The sequence below is a fragment of the Anopheles cruzii genome, chromosome 3 (assembly GCF_943734635.1).
Source record: "Anopheles cruzii chromosome 3, idAnoCruzAS_RS32_06, whole genome shotgun sequence".
In the NCBI taxonomy this organism is placed as follows: domain Eukaryota; kingdom Metazoa; phylum Arthropoda; class Insecta; order Diptera; family Culicidae; genus Anopheles; species Anopheles cruzii.
The window spans coordinates 53,593,344-53,617,928 of record NC_069145.1 but is presented as its reverse complement, the minus strand read 5'-3'; the positions used below and the strand labels follow the sequence as shown (position 1 = coordinate 53,617,928).

The window sequence follows — 24,585 nt, the reverse complement described above, 5'->3', positions numbered from 1 at the left end:
AACAAAAAGCAGTTAATGCATTTTGTGAAGCGTGAAGTGTCACCTTGATAACGAGCATAGACTTGAAATTGTTGATCGATACTTCACGAGATATCGATCACTAAAGCCATCTACCGAGAATATAATGGCGTTTCTTTTTAGCCAGCCCAATATTCTGTAACTCGGTCTTGCCTATTGCTTAACTAGCACCCATTCCCAAAGGGTTAATAAGTTTACTTTCATAAAATAAAAAACATTGTAAATCTTCACCGACGATCGCGCATCGTCCTCGCCACCAAAAAAACACTCGCACAGTGTAACAGTCATCATTTTATACGGATTAATAAAAGGTTTCTTTCTTCACCACCGCACAAATTACAAGTAATATGTATCAAAAGGCGTATCTTTCAAGCGTTGCATGACGAAGCGGAAAAAAACCACAAAGTATAAAAAAGGGCTCATCATTATTGGAGGACGACCACCTGATTATGAGACATTGTACCGAAACTGGTTTTTCGTTTTTATATGTATCACCCAGTTCGTAGGGTGTTTTTGCGCTGATTGTAATTTGTTTTGAAAACGGGATTATTCGTTCGCTGTTGGCAACAGTGTGGCCAACAGCTGAACAATTGGTGCATCCCGCATCCCGTTCACATTCGCGGGTGTTCCAAAAATAAACGTGTGCCACCCAAAAAACTAGGTGCCGGCTATTAACGGCCGCGAAGGACACTCTGCGCCACGGACACTGTCACTTGTGTTGTTCCAGTGAAGTGCCCCGGCGCCTTAAGGTAACGTGTGTCAAACTGAAACTGTGCGGACCGAGTGCGGAACAAGATGCTGATAGAAAGAAGATGAAAAAAAAAAACGACCGATCCAGGCACACGATCACCGACGACGACGCGCGATCACGAGCGACTCGCTGCCGCCGCTGACGCCGCACACGATCGGGTTACGTCGGCCGGCCGTTTTTCACTCAATGGACGACAGTAAATACTTTCCATTCGGCCGCCGCCGACGTCATTTGTTGTTTCGCGTTCAGTGGGAGCGGATCGCCACGTTTCGAGAGCCCGAAGCCCACCGAAAGCCCACCGAGAGCCCCCACCGCACAGCACAGCATCGTGCGTGCGTGCGGCACGCGAGATCATCCCGCGAACCGCGGCGTTCGCAAGAACGCGGATTGCTGTGCCTACGTCACGCGGAGTTGAATTTCTAATCCCGGTACCGGTTCCGATTTTGTGAGTACTAATACAACCACATAGCCCCGTCACCCCGGTCGCGACTGATTAGACTGAGTCGGATCAGAACCGCTTCAGTGTGTAAGGTGGAATCGAAACTTGTTCTACATCCAGTGTGTTCCAATGTGTATATCCTGCCACCCGCACCCTGGGTGTGAGATCCAGTGTATTCCGGTGTGCGTTGATCCAGTGCGTTCCGGACACCGCGCACAGCATCATCATCTCACACAGCTCACAGCTCATTTGCCTAACCCACCCAACGGTGCAACGAACTCCGCGCGATCGCAGTGAATGGGGGAAGTGAAGTTTATGCGGCGGTCCGAAGCTTTCCAGCGCGGGGTCAACAATGGCCGCCACGCTATGCAAAGCGGGCAGCGCGAAGAGCGGCGATGTGAATGGCCTGCATGTACCGTTACCGCCCGGCTGACGACGACGACGGCGATGTGCCGTACCGGATGCGGTACGGCACTTTTTTGGCAATGGCCCGGTGGGCCCGGTGGAACCATAATTTGGAGGGTTGAAAATGTGATGCATGATGAGCGGTTGTGGCCACGGGAAGCGAGTGATGTTTCTTCCGCTCTCTTACCCGGCCAATTGCCGGATGGGCTGCTGCAGGCGCTGCGCAGTGCGCTGCGAAATAGAAAGTGAAATCTCCCGCACATTATGACCGGCCCGAACTCGGCCAGGGGCGGCACACAGTGGTGGGCACACAGTGGTTGCGGCCTTGTCCGTACTCGTCCGTACTACTACGGGTTTTGTCCGCTGCACTGTCTCAGATTAACATGCGCGTTGACATGCTTTAAAGGTACTCTCGGTGGCTCGGATTTGTATGTTATTCACGCCCCATATACCCACCAACCGTTCCGTGACAAGCTGGTTCACACATGCTCATTGTTCGATGACTGGTAGATGACGCACTAATTGGACAATTGGTCGGCGTAGTTAGTCGGTAGAGTCAACATAAGCATCGTGCTATGTAAAGTGAAATGGAACGATCGCCTGAGGGCCCTTCGATTTATTGACGATCCATCGCCAACGTGGCGCTCCGGACCGACGAATAGAGCGGCCCCCCCGTTGCGAGTGCCGTGCTGTCTCTATTGTCTACAGTTGCTGATGATTGTGGAACACGTAGAACAGAAGTTTCCAATTGCCACTGTCCCTAGTTTCCCTAGATCACGGATTGCATCGCAATCGGCGGCGTACCTGTTTGAATGCAGGGTACCAACTTGAAGTGTCCGTGACGCGCGGCGCGGTGGATGCAGCGTAAATTTCGAAGCTAATTCCACCCATACACCCTTGGGCATCGGCATCTCACTGCCATCAAGGGTTCCCCCGCCACCCCCCACCAACTTCGGTGGGACACCCCGGCGAGCGAAAAAACCTGTTTCTCCTGTTTGGCTAGATTTTGCCGCCGCCGCGGCCGCCGCCATACCAGCCACACCAGCCATGGGCCAACCACTTGGGATTTTTTGTCCCACAACGCGTTTCTGCCGCCCCTCTCTTTCGTTCTCGTTTTGTCTGCTCTTCGTCCCGGTGTCGTGTCCCTTTCTCTGCCCCACACACACACACACACACCGTTCACACGCACGAAACTGGCCATTCGGACTGGCCATCTAATACTGCCCAAAACTGCGGCACGGCGGAGTGGGTCCAAGCCCCACGAGGTAGCTAGGATCTGGGGCCGTTATGCGTTCGAAAAGTGCGTGGCGCACTTATCACTGCGCCCCGTCAGCTGACGGTTACGGTTCAATTGTGTCACGCTGTTGTTGCACGCTGCTATGAATTCTAATTTGCGCTGCCATTCGCTGCCAGCTGGGGTAACTATCGCGCGATTTGGAATGTGAGTCTCACTTTGCACGCGCTGAAGCGGCTGAAGAAAGAAGCTGCCCAAGCTGTGCCACGGGTGCTGTGCTTTTTTTGCCAATCAAATTGAGACCAGCCTTCAAGGCTTCGGAAACGGAGACCGCCCGCGATCGGTGCGGTGGATCAACCTACCCCCCCGGGCGTATCGGTAACGATCGCTGCTCGGTGTCGATCTGAGGTCTGCTGCTTGACGACGTTTGTCTGCACCATCCTAGAATGCAAGTCATGCATTCGAGCGATACACTGTCCTAGACTTTTAGATTGATCGTTCGGATCGCTCTCGGGGCATGCCTAAAGGCTTGCCACACACGGCAGAATGTTTCGTTGCATTATACTGGGTTGTTCGATAAGTTTTGAGCTTCGATAAGAAAAACACTATTTTATGTTTTGAAATATGGAATTTTTAAATACACTTTATTATTCAGTATGGTCTCCCGGAACAACATTACACTTGTTCCAACGAGATTCCAATTTATGAATTCCATCCCAAAAGTGAGAAACTGGAAGGGCTGGAAAATACGCTTCCACAGCTGTTATGACGTCATCATTTGATGAAAAACACTTTCCAGGCATGAATTTGGTTAGGTTTGAAAACAGATAGAAGCCACTAGCAGCCAAATCTGCTGAATGCGATGGATTTTTGCCATTTTCCTTCTGTGACGGTGCATTGTACTGATGAAAAACGATTTTTTCCTTCTGCAAAACGGGCCTTTTTTCAAGAATTTTTCCCTTCAGCTGGCCTAAAATATTACAATAATGTTTAGAATTTATTGTTTTACCAGTGTGCAAGTAATCCACAAGCATCATTCCTTTCGCATCCCAAAAAAACTGATGCAAACCCCTTCTTGGCCGATTTCTGGATATGGATTCGTTTCGGAGGCGAAGAACCAGGTTCGCATCCCTCTTTAGCCTTTTGTTTCGAGTCAGGATCATGGTGATAGACCGAAGTCTCATCCATAGTGATTATTCGACGCAAAAAAAAGACTTTATCCTTTCGAAAAAGCTCAAACTGTTGCCGAGAAAGTTGCATTTTTGTTCCATTTTTAGCGAATGGGGTACCCATTTTGCACACAGCTTTCTGAACCCCAATACTTCAATCCAAATATTGCTTTACGCTGGCTAATGAGATGCCTAGGGCTTCTACTAAATCTCTTAAAGTCAGTCGACGATTTTCCAATACGATTTCAAATGTTGCTACTGCTTTTGGACGTCCTTGACGTGGATCGTCTTCAAGGCTTGTACGACCACGATTAAATCCAGCAAACCATCTTTTTACTGTATTAATTGAAGCCGAAGAGTCCTTATGTACTTTCAACATGCGTTCATAAATTTCCTTTGTTTTAAAACCTTTCAAAAATAAAATTTCAATTACTGCACGATACTTGATTTTTCCATTGTTAAAAATGCTATGACAAGTCGGTACTAAATGGCTTACAAACAAAGAATGAAGAGACAGATTGAAATGAAACTTCACATACGTTCATATGAAGAGTGTACCAACATAATAAAAAACATTTTGGCTAGTAGCAGGGTCCTCTGATATTGAAACTGCGTAATGTATGCGAAATGCTTTTAGGGTTCTTATTTACGCAACATTTCTTATCTACAAACCAAAAATTCTAAAACACACAAATTTAGCAAACTGTTTTGTTCAGAACCGATCGGAATCTAACAAAGCGCTTCTGTAAATGAACAGAAAAGTGAAATCAGTTTCTGCTACTCAATTACTTTTATAGAACCAGATTTGTACTTTCATTTAATATCCTAATCAATATCCTGCAGCTTGAGTGAAACCGTTAGTTCGAACGCGACAGTGCATCAACTTAAGCTGGTTGGTGCTTGGCGTGGTTTTGAATAAGTGAAACCTTAACCTAGCTTTGTTTGCCCCACACTGCCTATTACCAGTAACGGAAGTTGGAACGGAACATATGCACACAGATGATTGAATTTATTAAAATTGCGTCAATTTTGTTGACTCATAACACACGCCGCACGAAGACTGTTCAACCATTGGCTTCCCCACGCGGAATCTCCGCAACTCTGGTACTGCTCCGCACAATAGCACCTTATTTTGGTATGACTAATTACAGTTTTATTAGATTCAGTTCTCACACCACCAAGGCGCCATCCATGCGTTGATAAATCAAACCGTGAAATTAAAACTCCTTCGGAAGAATCCATCAAGAAGGGTATGTTTTATCGATCAAACACGAGTGCATGATACGATTTTGGGATTTTGACCGTGGCAAATGTTTACAGCCCAGCGCCAGTGCTCATTTGCTTAGCCAAAAAGCCTTGCATATGTTAGCAACACAAATAACAAAATGGAACCAACCCTTGCAAGCAAACCAAAGCACACACCCGTCCAAATCGAATGACCCGCCGAATGTGTGCCAGGCCAACAGGCCAATTGAGATGCACCTCTTTGCCAAATCCGATCCGACACCGAAATCCTTGGATGAACGTCTCTCTCCTGAACGTTCCAACGTGACAACATCCAATTTATTCACGGCACACGGCACCGTCTTCGGCGCCGTGCTCGTCATCGAAAGTATCGCGATCGCGTCATCGAAATCCTTCAAACCGAACAAACGAAACAGGTCTTTGATGGGCAAATATTGAAAGAACAAAAAGGCTGGCCGTCGGCCTGGCCGGCCTGGGGGGGGGAATTGACTTAAACGCCGATGACCACCAACCTGCGAGCGCGAAAAGCTCTCTCTGTCTCTGAGTTTTGGGGGGGAACCAACAAACAACCGTAAAAAAACCGAAAGAGAGACCAATAGACAACAAAAAAGCCGCCGGCCTAACGAAGCCGAAGCCGGTGCCGGTGGGAGTCTGACGAAAAACACAAAAAAGAGTTGCTCACCTTACGCCGCCACCGCCGTGTGCGTGTATTGTTAATTTATAGACGTTGTCCTTTTCTTGTCTTATGTGTCGCGCCTCTCACTATCATCCAGGTCCGCAGCACCAGCATGGGTACGAAGCGCGGCAAAGAACACGATTGTGCGACGAGTGGCACAAAGTGAACGAACAACCCGCGGCAGCAGCAGCGCGGTGGTGGGCTTGGAGTAACCGCGTACCAGAAAGGCGCTGAAGGTTGGCCTGTGCCAGCGCGATCGAGGCAGCAGAAGCGAGACAGAGCAGCTATCTAGGGGTGCGGGCGCGCAGTTCGCGCTACTCCCAGTTGCACTAGGCACGTGGATGGCTGCGACGGCGACGAGCGGCGCGAGTGAACGACAGAGTACGTCCGAAAGTGTGTTCTAAGCCGGTGTTAAATCGAAGCCCCGGACATAGCGAAGTTGTCAGTTGGGCTGTACGGATCGCTCGACTCACTCGAGGTTGTAACGGCGACGGCGCAGGTTTTTCGGACCAACGTTGGGAAGCCCCTGGGCCGCCTCCTGGGTGGAAAAACCTTCAAGTGACTTCAACGAGAAGAGATTGTAGTGCGCCAACCGGAGACCACCTTAAAAAAAAAAAGAAAAAAGGAACGAACGATAACCTTCAAATCTACGCCACCCCGTGCAGCGGGTCAGCGTGTGATCTTCGTGAAGTGAACTTCACCACCAAGAGGGGACCACCGTTTACGAACCTACGAACTTGTGCGATGCGTGGTGTGTCGTGCGTAATGCTGCGGCCAAACCGGCCCCGATCGGTGCTCCTGGCCGCGGCGGCCGGTTGCTGCGCATTGATGCTGGCCCTTCTACCGCGCCCATCCGCGGCCAACGACAATCTGCGCGTCGCGTATCAGTGGAGCGAAATAGATTTTGAGTTTTCTAACGACGCCGACCGGCAGGAGGCGCTCGCCACGGGCCGCTACATCCCGGAGCACGTGATACCGGTCGGGCTGGAGGTCTACAAAAAGCGGCTCTTTCTGACGCTGCCGCGCTGGAAGGATGGCATACCGGCGTCACTGGGCTACATCAATCTCAACGGTAGGTTTGCACTATATTCCTTCCGACTTTCAGTAAACCTGTGAGGGGGAAAATCGGAGCCGCTACTTTAGCATGCTGTCCTGCTAACGGGGGCAAGTAGTTAGTAACACGCACAATTGAACCGTAATTGACGTATCGGAGGACAAGTGGCTCAGAAGTGTCTGAAGCTGACTTAGCCCACCGTCCACCACACCGCAATTCAGCGAACCCCAACCCCAGTGCCCCCGGGGGTTCAAGAATGTGGGTGCATTTTGCATTGGCCGAACGTGGCCGTGACCGTGATCATGAAACGAGGAAGCCCAATCGACGGGCACGATCGATTATCTTTCGATCAAATTCACACGCCCCACCATGTCGTCGGTAGCACGCGCACCCATTGTGGGCACATCCGCGAACATTGGTCGGCGCGTGGCAGAGACAAGGCTACCCGATAGAGGGCCAACGATGCGCCAACGTTCTACCTGGGCTTGGCCGGGGCTTCTGCGCTGCGCATTGGGTGCAGCAAACTGTAATAAAGCATTGACGGGTGTGTAACCCACATACTACACCTTCGCTCGACTGTTAGCAACTAGAGCGCCCTAGAGCCACTGGGCCACTTGTTTTAAGTATGCGGACCGCGGTCAAATACCGGATGTCCAACCCCCCAAACAGCCTTCGGCGGACCGACGGATAAGCCGTGTTCTTCGTTGACGGATGAACATGAGTTTGTGGCACTGCAAAACATAATCCCCCGTGTTCACAGCGCAAACAGCTGGTCAGATGCACCCGATCGCCCAGAACTGCCTTACACGTTGACCTTTGAGCATGACTCATGTTCGTGATGCGTGCCGGCGGCTTCCTGGGAGACCGGCGGAGGCTATCAAATAGGAAATCCCCGTCTAATAATGTCGCCGACGGTTCATGGCCGATTCCGGCTTTGGCTGACAGATTTTTTCTTCCAGTGTCGAGATTGTAATAAGTCCGGTAACTTGAGTGCTTATCGTTGCAAGAAATATATCAACCAAACCCCGCACCCGCAGCCTACGGTGGGTTCGTTGCCTGCGGAGCTGTAATTGACCGTCGGTGAACGATCGCTTCCCTCGCTGACCTTGTGGGCGACAAAAACGATCGAACGCGTTGGTGAACAAACCGAAAATCGTTAAGGCTAGTTCGATAGGTATATTTTTCCTTCGGTGTTAGATATGAAAAACCGTTACACTCTCGCTGTTGCAGTCCGCGAAAAGGATTGCTAGCGGCAGCCAACGCTCGATTATGCGTCACTAATATGAATAGCAAGGCACCCATTAAAGGGTGTCTCGGTCCAAAATTGGTCAAACAAAAAAATGTGTAAATCAGTCAAAACATTTATTAAAAAAACAAGTAATATTTCTTTTGAAAGCTCATTTACGTACAGAATATGTAAAAAAATATCATTCAGTCCTCCGTCTTAAGGAATACGAATTGCCGCACTGACTCACTGACAACTGTTTTACGAGTCTTTTTCAAGTTCCGCTTGACGATGGCCTAATATTTTTCGATTGAGCAGAGCACTGGGGTTTTGGGAGGGTTCATGTCTTTGGGCACCACCTCGACGTTGTTTGCGGCATACCACTCCATGGCCTTTTTCCCACAATGAGAAGATGGTAAATCCAGCCAAAACACAAAAGAACCTATGTACTTTTTTATGAAAGGCAAATATGTTTATTTGAGCACTCTCGGACATACATTTCCTGGTTGATGGTCTCGATCGCACCGTAAATGCCACATTTTAAACCATAGGGACAGCTTTATGTTCTTGCAAATATCCCCTACCTTTCCTCTTTCAGTTGCCGTATAGTACTCCTGTCCAGGAAGCAGTTTAAAGTTTGCCTTGACGTAGGTTTCATCATCCTGCACTATGCAGAAAATTTCGTCAACATCTCTGTGTACAGTTTCCGCGATCGTTTTCTGGCCGACATGTTTTGCTTATCGGCGCTGATAGTGCAAGATCTTGAAATGATGCTCCTCTTGTTTCGACGCCACTTCCACAAATGAAGGGCAAATGTCAAAATCGAATAATACGTATGATTCCAGACAAAAACATCTTTAAAATGAGATATGTACAGGATTTTTTGATGCACTATGACAAATACTGCGTCAAGTTGAAGTTGACCAATTTTGGAACGAGACACCCTTTATGTGTAACGCTCGGTAAGTTAACCGAATGTGCCGAACAGTTTTAATTTAAATAAGATGTAGGGGAAATCCATTTGTGTTGTGCTACCGCCACAGCCCTTCACCTTCGGTCCTGGAGAGGGGCTCTGTAGTTACCCCCCTTGGGTGGGTACGCTTAAAACCTTCACTAATAATTCGCCAGCCCAGTTTAGCTAGAGTTCGACCGCGCATAGTGATCGTTCGCTGCGTGAGAATATACCAGAAACGAGAAAGGGTAGTCAGGGTCAGGGGCTGATGCCGAACGAATCCAACGACTGGCTTGCACAGCCTCCAATTTAGCGGCACCCCATTTGCGGAACAGAAGGTTTAGTTCTTTTTCGCGGTTGGCTTGTGACCAGGGTTAAGTTCATGGCTCCGTCTATCTCGGAAGGTGTGCTTTGTCGTCCAGCACGAGCGTAAAATATTTAAGCAATCAACACTATGAATGGCTCAATATGGCATCAACATAGTAATAGTAATAGTAATAATAGTGTATAAATAATGTTCTCGTTCATTTTTCAGAAACCACAACACAATCTCCGAAGTTACATCCGTATCCAAACTGGTCGGCCCATCGGCGAATAAGTGACGCCGACGCACCGGAAATAGTGTCACCGTTCCGGATACGCGCCGATCGCTGCGGCCGCCTCTGGGTGCTGGACACCGGTGTGGAGGAGCTGCTGACAAACACAACGGTCACCGCCCCAACGTCGCTGCTGGTGTACGATCTGAACAACGACAATCTGCTCCGGCGGTACGCGTTTCCCGCGGGCCACATTAAAGAAAACTCGTTCTTCGCCAACATCGCCGTCGAGGATGCGGTGTGCGAGGACACGTTCGCGTACGCGGCCGACCTCGGCAATCCCGGGCTGGTGGTGTACTCCTGGGCGCAGCAGGAATCGTGGCGCGTCAAGCATCACTTCTTCCACCCGGATCCGCTGGCGGGCAACTACAACATCACCGGCATCAACTTCCAGTGGGACGATGGGTTGTTCGGAATTGCGCTCTCGAAACCGCAGCCCGACGGCTACGCTACGCTGTTCTTCCATCCGCTTAGCTCGCTGAACGAGTTCGCCGTCTCGACGAAGGTACTGCGCAATCGCAGCGCCGCGCTGGACGCGAGCAACTACCACGAGTTCAAGGTGCTCGGATCGCGCGGTCCCAACGGGCAGGCTGGGGTCGCCTTTCTCGATCAGAAAACCGGCGTCATCTTCTACGCCCTGCCGAACCTCAACGCCATCACGTGCTGGAAAACCTCGAACCGGGCGTACACGATCAAGTCGCTCGGTCGCGTCTACATGAGCACCGTCGACATGGTGTTTCCCAACGACGTCAAGGTGGACGACGAGAGCCGCCTGTGGGTGCTGTCCGATCGGCTGCATCAGTACATGTACGAGTCGCTCAACCGAAACGACACGAACTTCCGCATCCTCACCGCTACGGTGAAGGATGCCATCCAAAACACGGCATGCGACACGAACATTAAACCGCTGCCGGATATCATCACCAACTTGGGTGACATCCTGCGGCCATCTACCGTGGCTCCGAAGCTGGCACCGAAGGGTGGTTCCAGTGTGGCGCCTACCGTTCAGTCCGCCGGCATCATGACTGTGCTGCTCGTTGCCTGTGCCACCGTTCGTTTCCTTCTCTGAGCGAAGAGTTAGGCCATATTCAGCAGGAGCAGCAGTGTCGTTGTCATGTTAATGTTTTATCGTTGAATTTTTATCAGTATTGCACACAACCGCAAGAAAATGGCAGGAAGCATTTGTCAAGGAGAGTGACGTATCCATCAGCAGTAGTACCTCGGCAAACGGGGAACGGGGATAAATGTCTGCGTGTCGGTGGCACCGCAACGAAGCGTTCCAGTAGCATAATTATCTTTGAACCGTCCCGAATCACCGTCCCGTTGATTTCTGTAGTACCCTAGTGTGTATAATTTATATGTTCCAAACTTTTTGCCTTACGCTTTCACCACCGCGCCTTGCGTGCGCTCCGTAGTACCGTTCATCTCGCGCATCGCATTTCCTAAATTATGCGGCACATATTGGCACCACAACTGTCATAGCACAAAACCGACTATCCCAAACCCGAGGCCATAACCGTTGCAGCCTGTCCAACAATGGTCTGTGAGCAGTTGTGTCATAATTGTTAATTGTTAGTCAGCGTACCAAAATAAAGCTAAGAAAGGAATGTTTGAAAAAAAGATCATCGTTTAGAAGCGTGTTGTACTGTGGATGTACTTTTGACATCTTTGTCCATAGGTAAGTAATGTACATTTTGAATGATTCGAGGTTCTTTGTTAAGAATTTTAAATCTGCTCGATGTATTTGAGTTAATATCTTCTCATACATCGAGCGCTTCGAACAAGGTCTAAATGCCATACGATGACGTTTTCGGGAAGCTGTACGATATGCACACTTTCAGAATCATATAACACACAATGTTATCTTTCGAATATTACCACTTTCAATGATATTGCAACATTTCTGTATTTTATTTCGTATTTTTATTTTTATTTAAACTTCCTGTTCGTCACTGTTAAGGTAGAGTAACACATAAACCCTCTTAACTAGGTGCAAATGGTCTTAGATCGATATTTTGTTTAACGAACAAATCTATAAGTTTTTATACGATGGGAAAAGGAACAAAATGTACGAGTTTTTTAACATGTACTTTGATTAATGCGTCGCGTCTGCTAGAGTCTCGGTCCGAGATTGAAACATCTTCGGACATGATAGAAAAAACAGTGGTGAATAAGCTTTTACTAAGACGATACATTTATTCATCGTGCAGTGTGTCCTCATAAACATTCGCTCTTATGAGGTGGGAACGGGGTAACACGATATGACGACAGAGAGGAGCGGTTTATTCACTTTTCGTATTTTATTAACATATGAAACATTATGATGTTAAAATGTCTTGCCTTACATGATACATCTCGCTGCTTGCTGTATATATATGCTGGTATGCATAAGAGCTACACACAGTCGCTATATATACAACCTTGTTGCTTGACTACACTTGCTACCGAAACTAGAAAAGAAACACTGGAAAACTTACGTTAAAAATTGCTTTTCACACTTTTAGTTGCTTATCGTTTTAATGTTCTTGTGTTGTTTGCTCTTCTACAGTCGCGTACATTTTCCTTCCATTTTCCTTCGTCGATTGCTTTTCAACACTATTCACCAGCAAGTAACCACTGAATGGACGTGAAGTAGTTTTGCAGGCACCGGGGATACGAACCCGATACCGGGAGGTACCGATATCGATACACCAAACTGCCTTTGTACAGAGCGCGTGCATAACACGGACCAATTTGCTTTCAATATTGATAGAAGCCATTGTTTAAGCTATAAGTTACATATTTTACGTAGGGATTCTACAACCATTGCCTGTATGATTCACATTGTTTTACGAAAAAAAGCTATACAGGTGGCTTACGATTCTTAGGAGTTAAGGGCAACTAAACATTTACTAACCGCATACACTTTATAATAAGCAATCCGAACAAAAAAACGAACAGAAAAAAAGTTATTTATTCTACGATTGTAGGGTTTGAATGTTTTGCTTGTTAAAAGTTGCATAATGGAAACGTTCGATTTAAAATTTTACAAATCATAATGTAAAAAACGGTAACACAGGACCATAAGAGTTTTTGTTAGACAAGCATGACGCGAATGAGCACGATATTAGGATTAATATCAGAAAAAGTGTGCTTGCAACGAATGAAACGATGAATGTAACCAACTAAAAATTATCGAAGAACGAAACTCGAGCAATCTGTTGCTTCTCGGACAGGGCAAATGAACACAACCTCCATTGAAATGAAAAACATCGCACGTAAGCGGTCTAGTTAGTCTCTATTGCTCTTATATTATGTGCATGATGCAAAGTAAAGTGAGCCAAAAAAACATAAGACCACAACACACCTGGTTGAACCAACACAACTTGATGTTTCAGCAGCGTACAGATTGGGAAAGTGATTTAGGAGAATGGGATAAGTAGACTTATGACAGAGTTATAGAAATGTTTTGATAATCACTGGTGATTCATAACAGAATCAACGTTAAAACATACAAATTTCATGTTATTTTGCCCTCATAAAATAAAAAGTGACAAACAGATGCAGATAGGAAGGGGATAATAAGAAATAAAAGACATAACAGTTACAGTGAAGTGTCCAAGAGAACTAAAACTGGGAATACGCATAATGCACGTTTCCATTTACCGGTACTGAACAGGGGATGGAAAGTCCAACAGCTCCAATTGGTATTGAGAATTCATAGAAACAAACCATCACGAGTACCGACAACATTACCAATCAATCGATTAAAAGCTCATAGCTACTGCGAAGAATATAAATTAAAAAAACCAACCGAAACGAAAACTTTTCACGCCAGAGGATAAAATAATGAACTTGTATTTAAAAAAATGTGTTTTCAGTACAACTAAAACTGTGGCCTAAATAAGGTCATGAAACGAATAATATTTACGAAGGTCGAGAACAGTTGAAAACATCGCAGAAATGTGAGACACGTGAAAACAAAGGATAAGAGATAAAAAAACGCGAAGAAAGTATTACAGTAAAATCAACGAAAACACTGATTGTGCTGTTCATTATTTATCATTCCAGACACGAGTTTGTCGCAGTCAGTAAAAAAAGCTTTTTACTATCTCCAGCTATGATAACGAAAAACTTTACCACACCAAACGTAAACATATCACCGTCAACCGTATTCCCAATATTATTATAACTAAGAAACGGGATATTAGTAAGAGCTGTGAAATTGAAATTTCAATTTCGCCTGCCAACCAGACCGACAAGAACCACTTGCGTGGTGGCTCATTGTTGCGGCACGCTGCAATGGCAAGGGACTTTCCACTCAACAAAATTGATGTGACACCCGGTCGCAGTCAATCCGCTGGAGAAAAAGCGGATATAGTTCGACCAGTGTCGCCAACCCGCGCACTTACCGGTGAACGCTGGCCGGATTGCCAAACTTGATCACCTTTTCATACTGGGTGGGAACAGAGCGGTGTCCATCCAACATCAACTTTGTGATTAGCTTCGGTTTTCGACATTTGCAAATTCATCGATCAGTCCACGACTGACCGATTGTACCGTGTAGCCAATGTCTCACCGAACGCTAATCACCTGTTCAGATCCGAATTCGCGAGCAGTTTGCAAAGGATGATAATTACATAAATGAGTGTAGAGGTAGAGAAAGATAGCGCAGAAGGAAGCACAAACTTAAAAAGAATCAGCGAGAACCCGAAAACGGGCTGACAATTCGGGGACCCAGTCACAATCCTATGTCTAGTTACTAACATACGGCTTCCTCTAGTACGTACGGCTTTTTTTGCTTTTGTTGCTATCGTGGAGTAGTGCACTTGAAAGTGATGCCGACTTATTCTGCCAGCCGATACCGAGATACCGCACTGTGGTCGAGCACTGTAAATATCGAAGCAAACTTTGGAAGGGCTGAGCAATTAGGAACAGTATCATTTTTGTGCGGTAGGTCAAGTGAGCCACGCTTATACTTAGGTATCCAGCATAACAATCATACCAGAGGAGCAGTGTGCATGGCCTATGCGAGGATGGAAATCACAGGCACGCTATGGAACGATGATGAGTTGAAGCAAATTGGACAACCATGTGTTCTCGAGGAGACTCACTACGCCACGCCGGAGAAAGGGTCTTTATCTCGGTGACATTGCATGATAAAAATCTTACGAGAAGGAAAACGCAATGCACACCACAAAAAGCTTGGAAAAATAAAAAATATAAACGAAATAATATAATTTAACAAATAAATATGAAATTAAACAAAATTAGCCCAACCTGTTGGATTTTTTATCGATAATGATCGAGTTTACAAAGAGAGCGTATCATTGCACATATGTGCAATTGCATGATGATCAGATTACTAATTAGTAGTATCTTCGAAACACGAAAAATATCGCTATACGTTTCATAATTCAAAAATAAAAGTAGCATGCAACGTAACTGTAACCAAGTGTTTACATTGACAACTACAACTGCAACACATATTTTTGTCTACCAAGTGTATCCGTCTTTTTTCGTCATTACAATCAATGTGCACTAATTCTGCTAAACTGGTGGTTGAATCGTAGTTTGCTCAACTGTCGTAAAAACATAGTAAATCAAACTTACAATTTGTCACAAGCTGTTGAAAAATGATAACAATCATTACTACTGTAGGAACATCCACATTTTTGACAACTCACTTATTTGCTGTAGAACAATTGAAAGTTATTCTAACCTCACTGAAGTTTGCTAAACGAATAGTACCGCTTTCGGAAAAAAAGTTTGTAAACTTAAACCAAGTGTATAGGAAATGGGGACAGCAACACAATATGCATATTAAAGCAGCACCTTACTTTTTGGAAAAGAAAACCTGATTGAGTACTCCAGTACACTAGGTACAACGTCAAAACAGTAAATAAAAAATAAGTAAATAGAAAGTGTTCTATCTTATCTTGCAACCCCAAATGCTGTACACGCAAGTTAAACAAGTATAGGGTCTGCTCTGTAACGTCTGTTGGCATTTTACGGTATGATCTTGGGCGAGTTCCAATGAATCAGCAATGGAGGTAACGTAAGACTGATTCTAACTGTTCTGTTGCATTTAGCACATTTAAAATGCTAGTCGTAACTTTTCACAATAACTTTTTTGTCCAATAAACTGAAGTTTAAGACAAAACTATAGACACAAACATTTCAACTTTAGTTCAAATTGATGAGAACCAATAGTATTAGATGACGATGATGCTATTAGGCACTACAGGTTATTATTGCTAGTCAAGTCTATGCTAAATACAACAAGTCACATATTGTGCTGTTCCCCGTTAGTAGAGCTATTGGCAAATACTACCTGTAGTAGAAAGATTGGATTGAGCGGCTGAAGTATGCGAAATAGCCATTACATGAGGCTGATTTTGTATGAAAAAAAATTATTCTAGAAAAACAGAAAATACGAACGAATTCTACACAAGCCTGTAATAAATTGTTGTATGCGACGTTACCCAGCAACGATAGACTTGTTTGTACTCTCACCGGCATTGTTCGAATTTGTGAAGTATGTTTCCTGCATCGCAGTTATAATTATGAACAGTAAAACAACAATTTCAAATGACGTCCCTTGTCCCTAGCAATGCTCGGTGCAAATACTTTTTAACCAGATTTCAAACGCTTGCAATATGCTTCGACATTCCTTCGCCCCATCTATTCCGTCACCAGCCCTACACAGTTTTTAAATAGTGCTTGATTTTTGGAAAAATATTCAACAAGTTTTTCAATTATCTTGCATTAAATTGAATTGAGCATTTCAACATATTCTGCAAACTATTTTTACATTTTGTTTTACTACCTTTTCCTACTGTATTTCTAGTAGCGACTCTCTTACCTTGCCCACTAACATTTGGGTAAAATTTGTTTTTAAATGTATGGTTAATTTTCGCAAGGAGCTCAAAAATTATTCTTTCCCATTGAGTTAATTTAAAACCACATACCGCAGTCCTTGGACGGTGGATGACGCGTGGTAATAGAATCGTCGTCCTGTTCTTGTTTCAAGCCCAAGCTACCGATGACAATTACTGCAGCAATCCTAACGCCGATGGTTATACTATTTTATGCATTAGAGAAAGATTGTTATATGAGTACGGCAATCAGAGGGCCAATGGAGATACTCGTTTCATAATATGAACGATTATACACTTGCCTTGTTTACTTACATTCGCCAATTTCAGCGTTTCACGTAGGCAAGTGTTGCTTGGATGCAACGATTGATGTTACTTGCTGCGCACCATGCCTGCAAGAAGTTTGCCACCGATTGTTACACGTTATAGAAACTACCAAAAGACTTCACACATATTTGGACAAGTTCACACTTAATCATAGATTATTGATAATGGAAGTCGTTGTAACAATGGTAGCAACGGGGACGATGATGCAGCCGTTAAGCGAGGACGCTGCGATGTTATAGCAATATGCGGTACTAGCGATGGCTGAAGCGATCACCGGTACCGCGGCGGCATCATCGGAAGCATCGGGGCTCCAGGGAATACTACGCCCATTCCTGGCATGGTTTGGATTTGCGTAATTAAGCCACCTACACGATGTAGAAAAACAACGGGAAAAAGTAAATAAGCAAACAGATAGGAGTATTAGAAACGGTGCACTGCAAGTATTTTTTGCCATCAACGTAATAACTATATTATTTCATTTCCGGGGGGTATCATTCTTTTTTATATTTATTCCGAACCAAAACGACGCTGCTAATGGTGATGGTGGTGATTGTGATTGTAATGATAGTAGCAATAGTAGTATCAAGTAGTGTATAAGGAGGTAGTAATAATAGAAGTAGTATTAACATTAGTTATAAGAATAATTGAGAGAATCAAAGCAGTAATTTATAAATGGTTAAAACCAAAAATAAAACAGGGCGATAATTCAAACTATTTCCCATAACAGCAACATCGTGTAGCAATAACATGAAGCAATAGATAAAAACCATGACCTTTTTACGTATCGGTTTAAAATGTCAATAATTTTGCTGGTTCGAACACTCTCTTGAAATGTGGAAATCATCACACGAACAGCTGCGCATGAAATATTAAAATTTGAAGTGGAAAACAGCTACCGGAGTATATACAGCACTTGTGGACAAGCTTTTTCGTTTTCGTGTCACTAGTAATCATCAAGGGATTTGTAAGTCTTAATCCATAAATCTACAGCTGTGCATAGCAAAGGTCACGCGTAACATAAGACTTTAATTTCGGACGTATCGAGTTATTGCCAAAATTATCGTTAACTACATACATAAGTTTCCGACAGAGCCATATTGAAAACTACTAGCACATTAACTATTAAATTAAAAACAAAAACCATTAGATCGTATACTACACAGTATTTGAAACACTATGAAGAAACACACATTCCAGTGACGGTAATATGTACTGAAAGCTGGAAGATTAGTAAGACGGGGTGTGGTCGTACATACTATACTATACTACAATAAAGAAGAATCGTTTTGGTAATCAATAGTAGACTTTCTTTCATCTACAGTTAACTACCTCACGCCTTCGTTTAGGCAAGCGTGAAAATTCACAAAACCAATAACGGCACAAGGTAATTACTGTTAATGAGCTGTCACATTTGATCATGAAAAGATCATGAGCTAAAACATTCACACACACACACACACACACACACACACATACACGCTGGTATTACCGGAGGGTAGAAAACACATTGAAGTGATGTTAATAATATTGTTTATAGGCTTATCTTAGACACGGGGAAGTGTGGTACAGGTATGAAACTATCATCCATCCCTTTATAATATTCATTTCATTTTTCATACTATTCTCAATTCTCGATTGTACTGCATTGGTATCCTGCAAAAGAAAAAAGACAACAACAGGAATCGGCACTGTGGATGATCTTTCATCAAAACCAACGCTGCTAACAAGCAATATCCGATACTGTTACCATCAGAGTATCAAATTATTATAATTTTATTTTGTTATTGTTTGCATTTACGGAACGAATACTCTGTTTTGGCAAAATGACCTAACCGAAAATTGGCAACATGCAACACACACTGCTTGGCAAACTAGCTTGTATGAAATAGGTAAGACTTTTATTACAAATGAAAAAATGTTCCGGCCACCATTGTAATTTTTGTGCATATTCTGGTGTCGACTCGGAGTGCAAAATTGTTATTGTTATTCACTACAATACAGAATACAAACTAAACGATCACTTTTTTGTGACATTCAATTCATGTCATGAGTAGCAATTAAGAATAATAATAACATTTTGCTTCAGGAATTGACAACGTTTCTGTTTCTCTAACTCTACTAAATTGAACACACACACGTTTTTCGAAATGTTTTACTAACACCATATTGAATATGAAACTATTGCTGCTCAGCAGTACCTCTTACCGATAGTACATAATCGTTATATTATGCAAACCAACTCGTGCTAATATATTTAATCATATATTTGCTTTGAAAGGTTGAATTGAAAATTAAAGAAAAAAGAAACATACTACAAGTAAGTTATAGCATGCAAGCACAATGAAAATTAGTCGATACTCACAGACAAATATTTAGTACACGAAAAAGAAGTATGTAATGGAGGGACAAACAGACTAATGCAACGATAAATAATCCTCCGAAACCAAAAGCAATACACACAGTTATATACACTAGATTAAATCATTATTTACTGAACGCACACAAATTTGTCTCTTTGTTGGTGATGGATGTAAATAAGTATACTAATAATGATTAAATACTCACCGTGAGGTAAAAATAATAAAAGCGATTCAAGCAAAACGAGGCAAACATAGAAGTAGCATGTGAACGAAACATGTCGCAAGCCTCATGTAAATAACGATTTATAACCAAATTGTATCATAACAATTTGATGTGGATTCGGTAACAACGTAACTACTATTTTTTGTTGTACCGCTCCACTAGTCAGTGTATTACCGCAACAAAAATGTAGTACTATGCAACATTTTATCTCGTTTACCACCGGCAACGCTCATCATGATTTTGGTGGGTAAATTTAGGTTTCACTTTTCTTGATTGGTTTTGGATTGCTGAGTTTGCCAATTTTAATCCCTTGAAGAAAACAAAACTCTTTAAATCTTTTACTTTTCGACTCTCTTTCGGGTGATTTCGCTTGATCTTGTCAATTTCTATCACAGGAGTAGGCATAGAAATAGAACCACTACAAACCAAAAGGGAATGGTAGCAGTTAACGACGCTGAAGCTTAACGTTATTGTATTTAAAATAGCTGCAAACAGTGCAAAACAACAACCAAAGAGACGGCTTAAAATCAGTATCATATTTAATGCAATCAGTATTTGTAAAACACTCGAATCAGAAACAACAGCCAATTTTAAAACAAGAATCAAACTGGATATAGACACAGGATGAAAAACAAGTTTTAATAACTTGGCAATGATAACGGAAAATAACTAACATTAGTGTGTAAAGGATAAATATTATTTTCTATGTGAGCATAAGGTGTGTGCCTCGCTATTATACCTTGGGCGGACACAGTTTGCGCACGAGGAAATCTCGTGTGCGATGTACTCGAATTTGTGAGACGTCATTGCACTGTAGAAAACACGGGATATAATAAGATAGCAGAAGGAGATGACACCAATCAACACAATATGATATCGTTTGTTAATGTTAAGCAAAATATAAAGTTAGAGATACATTTTCTTTTATATAAAACCGCAGAAAAATCACAGCACATAGGATATTACACTTTTGCCCGTGGATAATATCATAGACAATACGTTTTCCATATTGTTTTTTACTAGGGACTGGTAGTATCTTAATTTACCGTTCAATAGTTATTGTAATATTTCAAAAAGATCTATCTTATTGCGACAAACCCTTAATTGGCCTCTTGATTCCAGTATTGAGCCGTGGACAAACCACAGTCGAAATACATCAGTACCATCAAGCAAACGAAAAATAAAGATCAATAAAATTATGGTGATATTACATGCTATTTATGAAGAAAAGGAGATATTGATCCAAAATATGTATATAAATATAAATAGAAAACCATGTTCGCTAGTCGGACGTGAGAAGGCATTTATTTGTGATGAACATCAATAAATGAAGGACCTGCGTTAATACTGGATTGTGTTTAGCAACAAAATGACCAAATACTGTCATTTTGGCAATGATTGCAATTAAAATGTCTTTTTACTTTTCTTGCATGTGGATTCTGTAACGTAAAACGCAATTTTGTATGTTCGTACTTTGATCATGTGCGATGTGGTTTTAGTTTGATAACAGCTAAATATGTCAGCAGACTGCTCAATATTACGTATAAATACTTGTCATATATTTCTAGAAACATACGATACTTTAAAAATATTAATCTTGTTGCTTGAACAATACCTCTTTTAATATATTTTCCACACATACTTTGACAGAAACTATTCAAAAAATGAGAAAGGTCGTCAAACCCACAACAATATATTTGTCATCCACTTTGCTTTGTATGTTTTTGTTTTTTCGATGGAATGGTTTTTCGTTACTAAAAAGTAAGTAAAAGATAAAAATCTGTATGGTCAAAGTCTATACAGTGCATAGTTGTTCCTGGTAAGAGGAAGGTTAGAATAAGTGTAACCCCGTAGTAGGTTAAAAGCAATACTCCAAACTAATTTTGCATACATTTTTCGAAACGAAACATGTGTGCATACAAATATCCAAGAATAGAATTTCTCTGGAAGAATACATGCAAAGGCGAATTGTTCAATTCTTGACATAATAGATATGTCGAATCGGTCGTGTTAAATATAACTCTCAGGACATAATCGAATAAAATATGGTCTATAATTCGTTTTATAGAAGAATCATATCGAAAATACAACTACAAATTCTTTCTGAAGAGAAGACGCGCCAGTAGATTCTTTATTTCGTAAATTCGTACCGTTTAAATAATACAGATATTCGGTTCTCAGCTATTATGATGATGTCATTCCACATCAAGATTTCAACAGAAAACAGCTGAACGCTGTAGTTACTGATATATATTACGTTTAGCCACAACAATTCCGATCCCAGTCACTAAATTTTGTGGAGCATTCGGATAAGCTTTTACTGACACCGAGAATCTTTTACTGACAAAGAATTGAGAAGAAACATCTCAAACCCCCATGTATTCTTAGCGTTTTACATTACAAAATCCATTACATGCTCTGACATTTATGAATTTATGTTGAATTTTCATCATACGAAGCAGTATGATTGTCTGTAAACGCAAGCTTTGTTAATGAAATACTGCACTATGTCTATTTGGTAAGTGAAATAAAAATGAGGAGCGAAATGCAAGAACTATAAAATAATGGTTTTAGGGAATTTGGAATCTTTTTTTCGTTTTTTTGTTGCAAATATTGTTTTTCATATTTACGGTATTTTCCAACTGTACAGCATATGTAAGTGACACTGTTCTTCTAGCCATTTGTCCTTTTATCAACTAATTTAAACACTATTTTGTCTAATTTTAAAGTATGAAATATTTTCTTGACACATATTATGCTTTCATTCATTGATCTGTTTGCTAGACCTTGCGCTTCCCATAGCACAGCACAGACACAATTGTGAAGCTACTGTGTCAGTAGCATAAACGTTCACTTTCGATAGCATTGATTGTACCTACCTGGACCAATACCCATTTGAGGAGGACCAGGACGTAACATGTTTCCTCCTAATAGCGCAGCAGTTCCCGGTGGTGCAAGAGCTAATCCCTGACGCATCATGGGAGACATTAACGGAACGGGACCTCCAAGAGATACCGGGACCTACAAAACAAAAGCAAAGATCGCGTTTAATAAAAGTAGCCATAAGACAGCAGTATGATTGATTGGCTTATGAAAAAAATATTTACATCCTTCAATATACGTCACCTAAAAGCATCTACACAAATGTACAAAATTAAACAAAACCTTAGTGTACCCACCTGAACTGAAAAGAAATGTTGATGAAACCATAGCTATCACTATACTAAATTAAAGATTCGTTTTAAACTGATGATCAAGTTAATTATTTAAATCTATGCATATTAAATCGCAACCTTAGTACGTAAATATTTACCACTTGCATACAAAAAGGTGTTACGTTACAGTTAAACACTACAAATAAACTAACCATTCCAAGTTGCACTCCTGGTCTGACATTTGCTGCAGCTGCGGCATTGGCCGCGGCAGCATTCGCTGCTTGAAACCGTTGAATCATTGCTGCACGATTCAACTCCTCGATTTGTTTATGGTGATTCGCCGCGGCAGCCTGTGCGGCATGCGCAATCACGGCTGCTTGCTGGAATGCGCACAAAATATCCAAATGGTTTTAGCATAAATTGTTTCAGTAAAGCATACCCAGTGTGTAACAAATTAAAATAGGAGGGAAAGTGATGAGCGAACATGAAGAGTTTAACACTCAAACACACGTTTCTATACAGAGTTCGTTTTTCGATAAGCTGAGTGTTGAGAGACGTATGTAGAATGAAGATCGATAAAACGAATCATAATTTTTTTTCTGATTCTTCACTTCTTGATCGTTCGTAAATATAACCGAAAATCTGAAAGCCACTTTTTGCCAAATATGACAATACCAGTAAAGTTGTTACTTTTGCTTTCATTTCTCGTAGTTGCAATCACAATCAATCTTTTGCCCAGTATCGGAGGTGAAATCGAGCAGAAGGAGCCCCGTATCTGAGATCCATAAAAGAAAACTTGCATTACTAACAAATAAAACCATCTGTTGTAATAAATGTAATTAAAACGGTTTTTTTTTTCGAGAAAGTCAAATATGGAGCGACGCAGAATGGTCAGCTTATAATGGAAATTCTTAAATTTATAAAGTAAATCGATTAGTTTATTTCGAAAGAACTACAAACTTTTTGAAAACGTGTAACTACGGTCGTACGAGAAACTTACTCGTGTCGCATAAAAAGTGAGTCGAAGAGGAATATTTTTCCAAATAAATACGTATTGCATTGAAAAGAAGCAAGTTGCAAATCAATTATCGCCAACACCCATGCATGAAAACGGAGATACTGAGTATACGGAAGCAACCTAGCACCCTGAAATAAGGTAAATCTTTTTTTTATAATTTATCAAAACCGAGTAAAACAACAATCGCACGGTATCAGAAACTAATTTAGTGTAGACCATAGCACAAGATAACAAACGCTGTTGTGTGCTGAATATAATACGATTAAACAGTGGTTTAAAAATAAATACGGAATTATTTCAAAAACAGAAATCTAAACAATCGAATGTTATTGCACCATTCAACCAGCTTATTATGTGAACCAACATTACTAGTGAACAATGTCCCCAAGACCCTTTGTTAGCGCTTTAAAGACGGAGCTCATACAGATATCGCTACGTTGCCCGCTTCGAATGCATGAAGCTGGGAGTCAATTGAAGAATGAAAGACAAAAATCACACACTTTCTCAACACTCATGAAACGCTCTACTCAGGAAAGGTAAGACAGGGAAGTTTGCCATAACACGGGTAGTGAACATTAGCCGAGAAAGACGTAAGCAATTGGGTAAAGAACGACACTTACTTCATGAGGGGACATCATGCGGCTATCCTTCATTGTGGCAGTTGTTTGCGTGTGCGAAACAATTGCGGCGGTCGCTGCGGCTGACGAAAACTGAACCATGTGCTGATGTTGCTGCTGTGCTTGTTGGTGTTTCATAGCCTGGGCGGCCTGAAGCTGCTGCTGAGCTGCAGCTACGGCCGCTGCCACCTGTGCCTGCTGCTTTTCCTGCTGCTTCTGCTGCAACAACTGTTGAATGGCTTTCTGTACTTGACTCTGATACTG

The 24,585-nt window shown here is 42.6% G+C and overlaps 2 protein-coding genes across 3 annotated transcripts in view; one reads left to right on the top strand and one right to left on the bottom strand.

The window, feature by feature from the left end:
- Positions 1-1,115: 1,115 nt before the first annotated feature.
- On the top strand, positions 1,116-11,356 carry LOC128273784 (protein yellow). 2 transcript variants are annotated; one of them, XM_053011823.1, is made up of 3 exons: positions 1,116-1,214; positions 6,035-7,009; positions 9,704-11,356. In XM_053011823.1, the coding sequence occupies exons 2-3, from the start codon at positions 6,682-6,684 to the stop codon at positions 10,831-10,833; spliced, it is 1,458 nt and encodes a 485-aa protein (XP_052867783.1). In that variant the 5' UTR covers positions 1,116-1,214; positions 6,035-6,681; the 3' UTR covers positions 10,834-11,356. The 2 variants fall into 2 exon arrangements, with proteins under 2 accessions (XP_052867783.1, XP_052867784.1); XM_053011824.1 differs by lacking the exon at positions 1,116-1,214 and adding an exon at positions 5,896-5,960.
- Positions 11,357-17,218: 5,862 nt separating this feature from the next.
- LOC128270597 (mediator of RNA polymerase II transcription subunit 15-like) overlaps positions 17,219-24,585 on the bottom strand; it is an 8,303-nt gene continuing 936 nt past the window's right edge. The window contains exons 2-5 of the mRNA XM_053008008.1: positions 24,325-24,582; positions 22,899-23,066; positions 22,411-22,552; positions 17,219-17,313 (exon numbers count right to left, since the gene is read on the bottom strand). Coding sequence (XP_052863968.1) covers positions 17,219-17,313; positions 22,411-22,552; positions 22,899-23,066; positions 24,325-24,582 — 663 coding nt within the window. The remainder of the gene's footprint in view (positions 17,314-22,410; positions 22,553-22,898; positions 23,067-24,324; positions 24,583-24,585) is intronic.

What these genes read in the sequence shown, in the direction of transcription:
- LOC128273784 (XM_053011823.1), top strand. Translation starts at nt 6,682, where the DNA reads ATGCGTGGTGTGTCGTGCGTAATGCTGCGGCCAAACCGGCCCCGATCG. An exon ending in GGGCTACATCAATCTCAACG is followed by an intron (nt 7,010 to 9,703) that starts GTAGGTTTGCAC and finishes TTCATTTTTCAG; the next exon opens with AAACCACAACACAATCTCCG.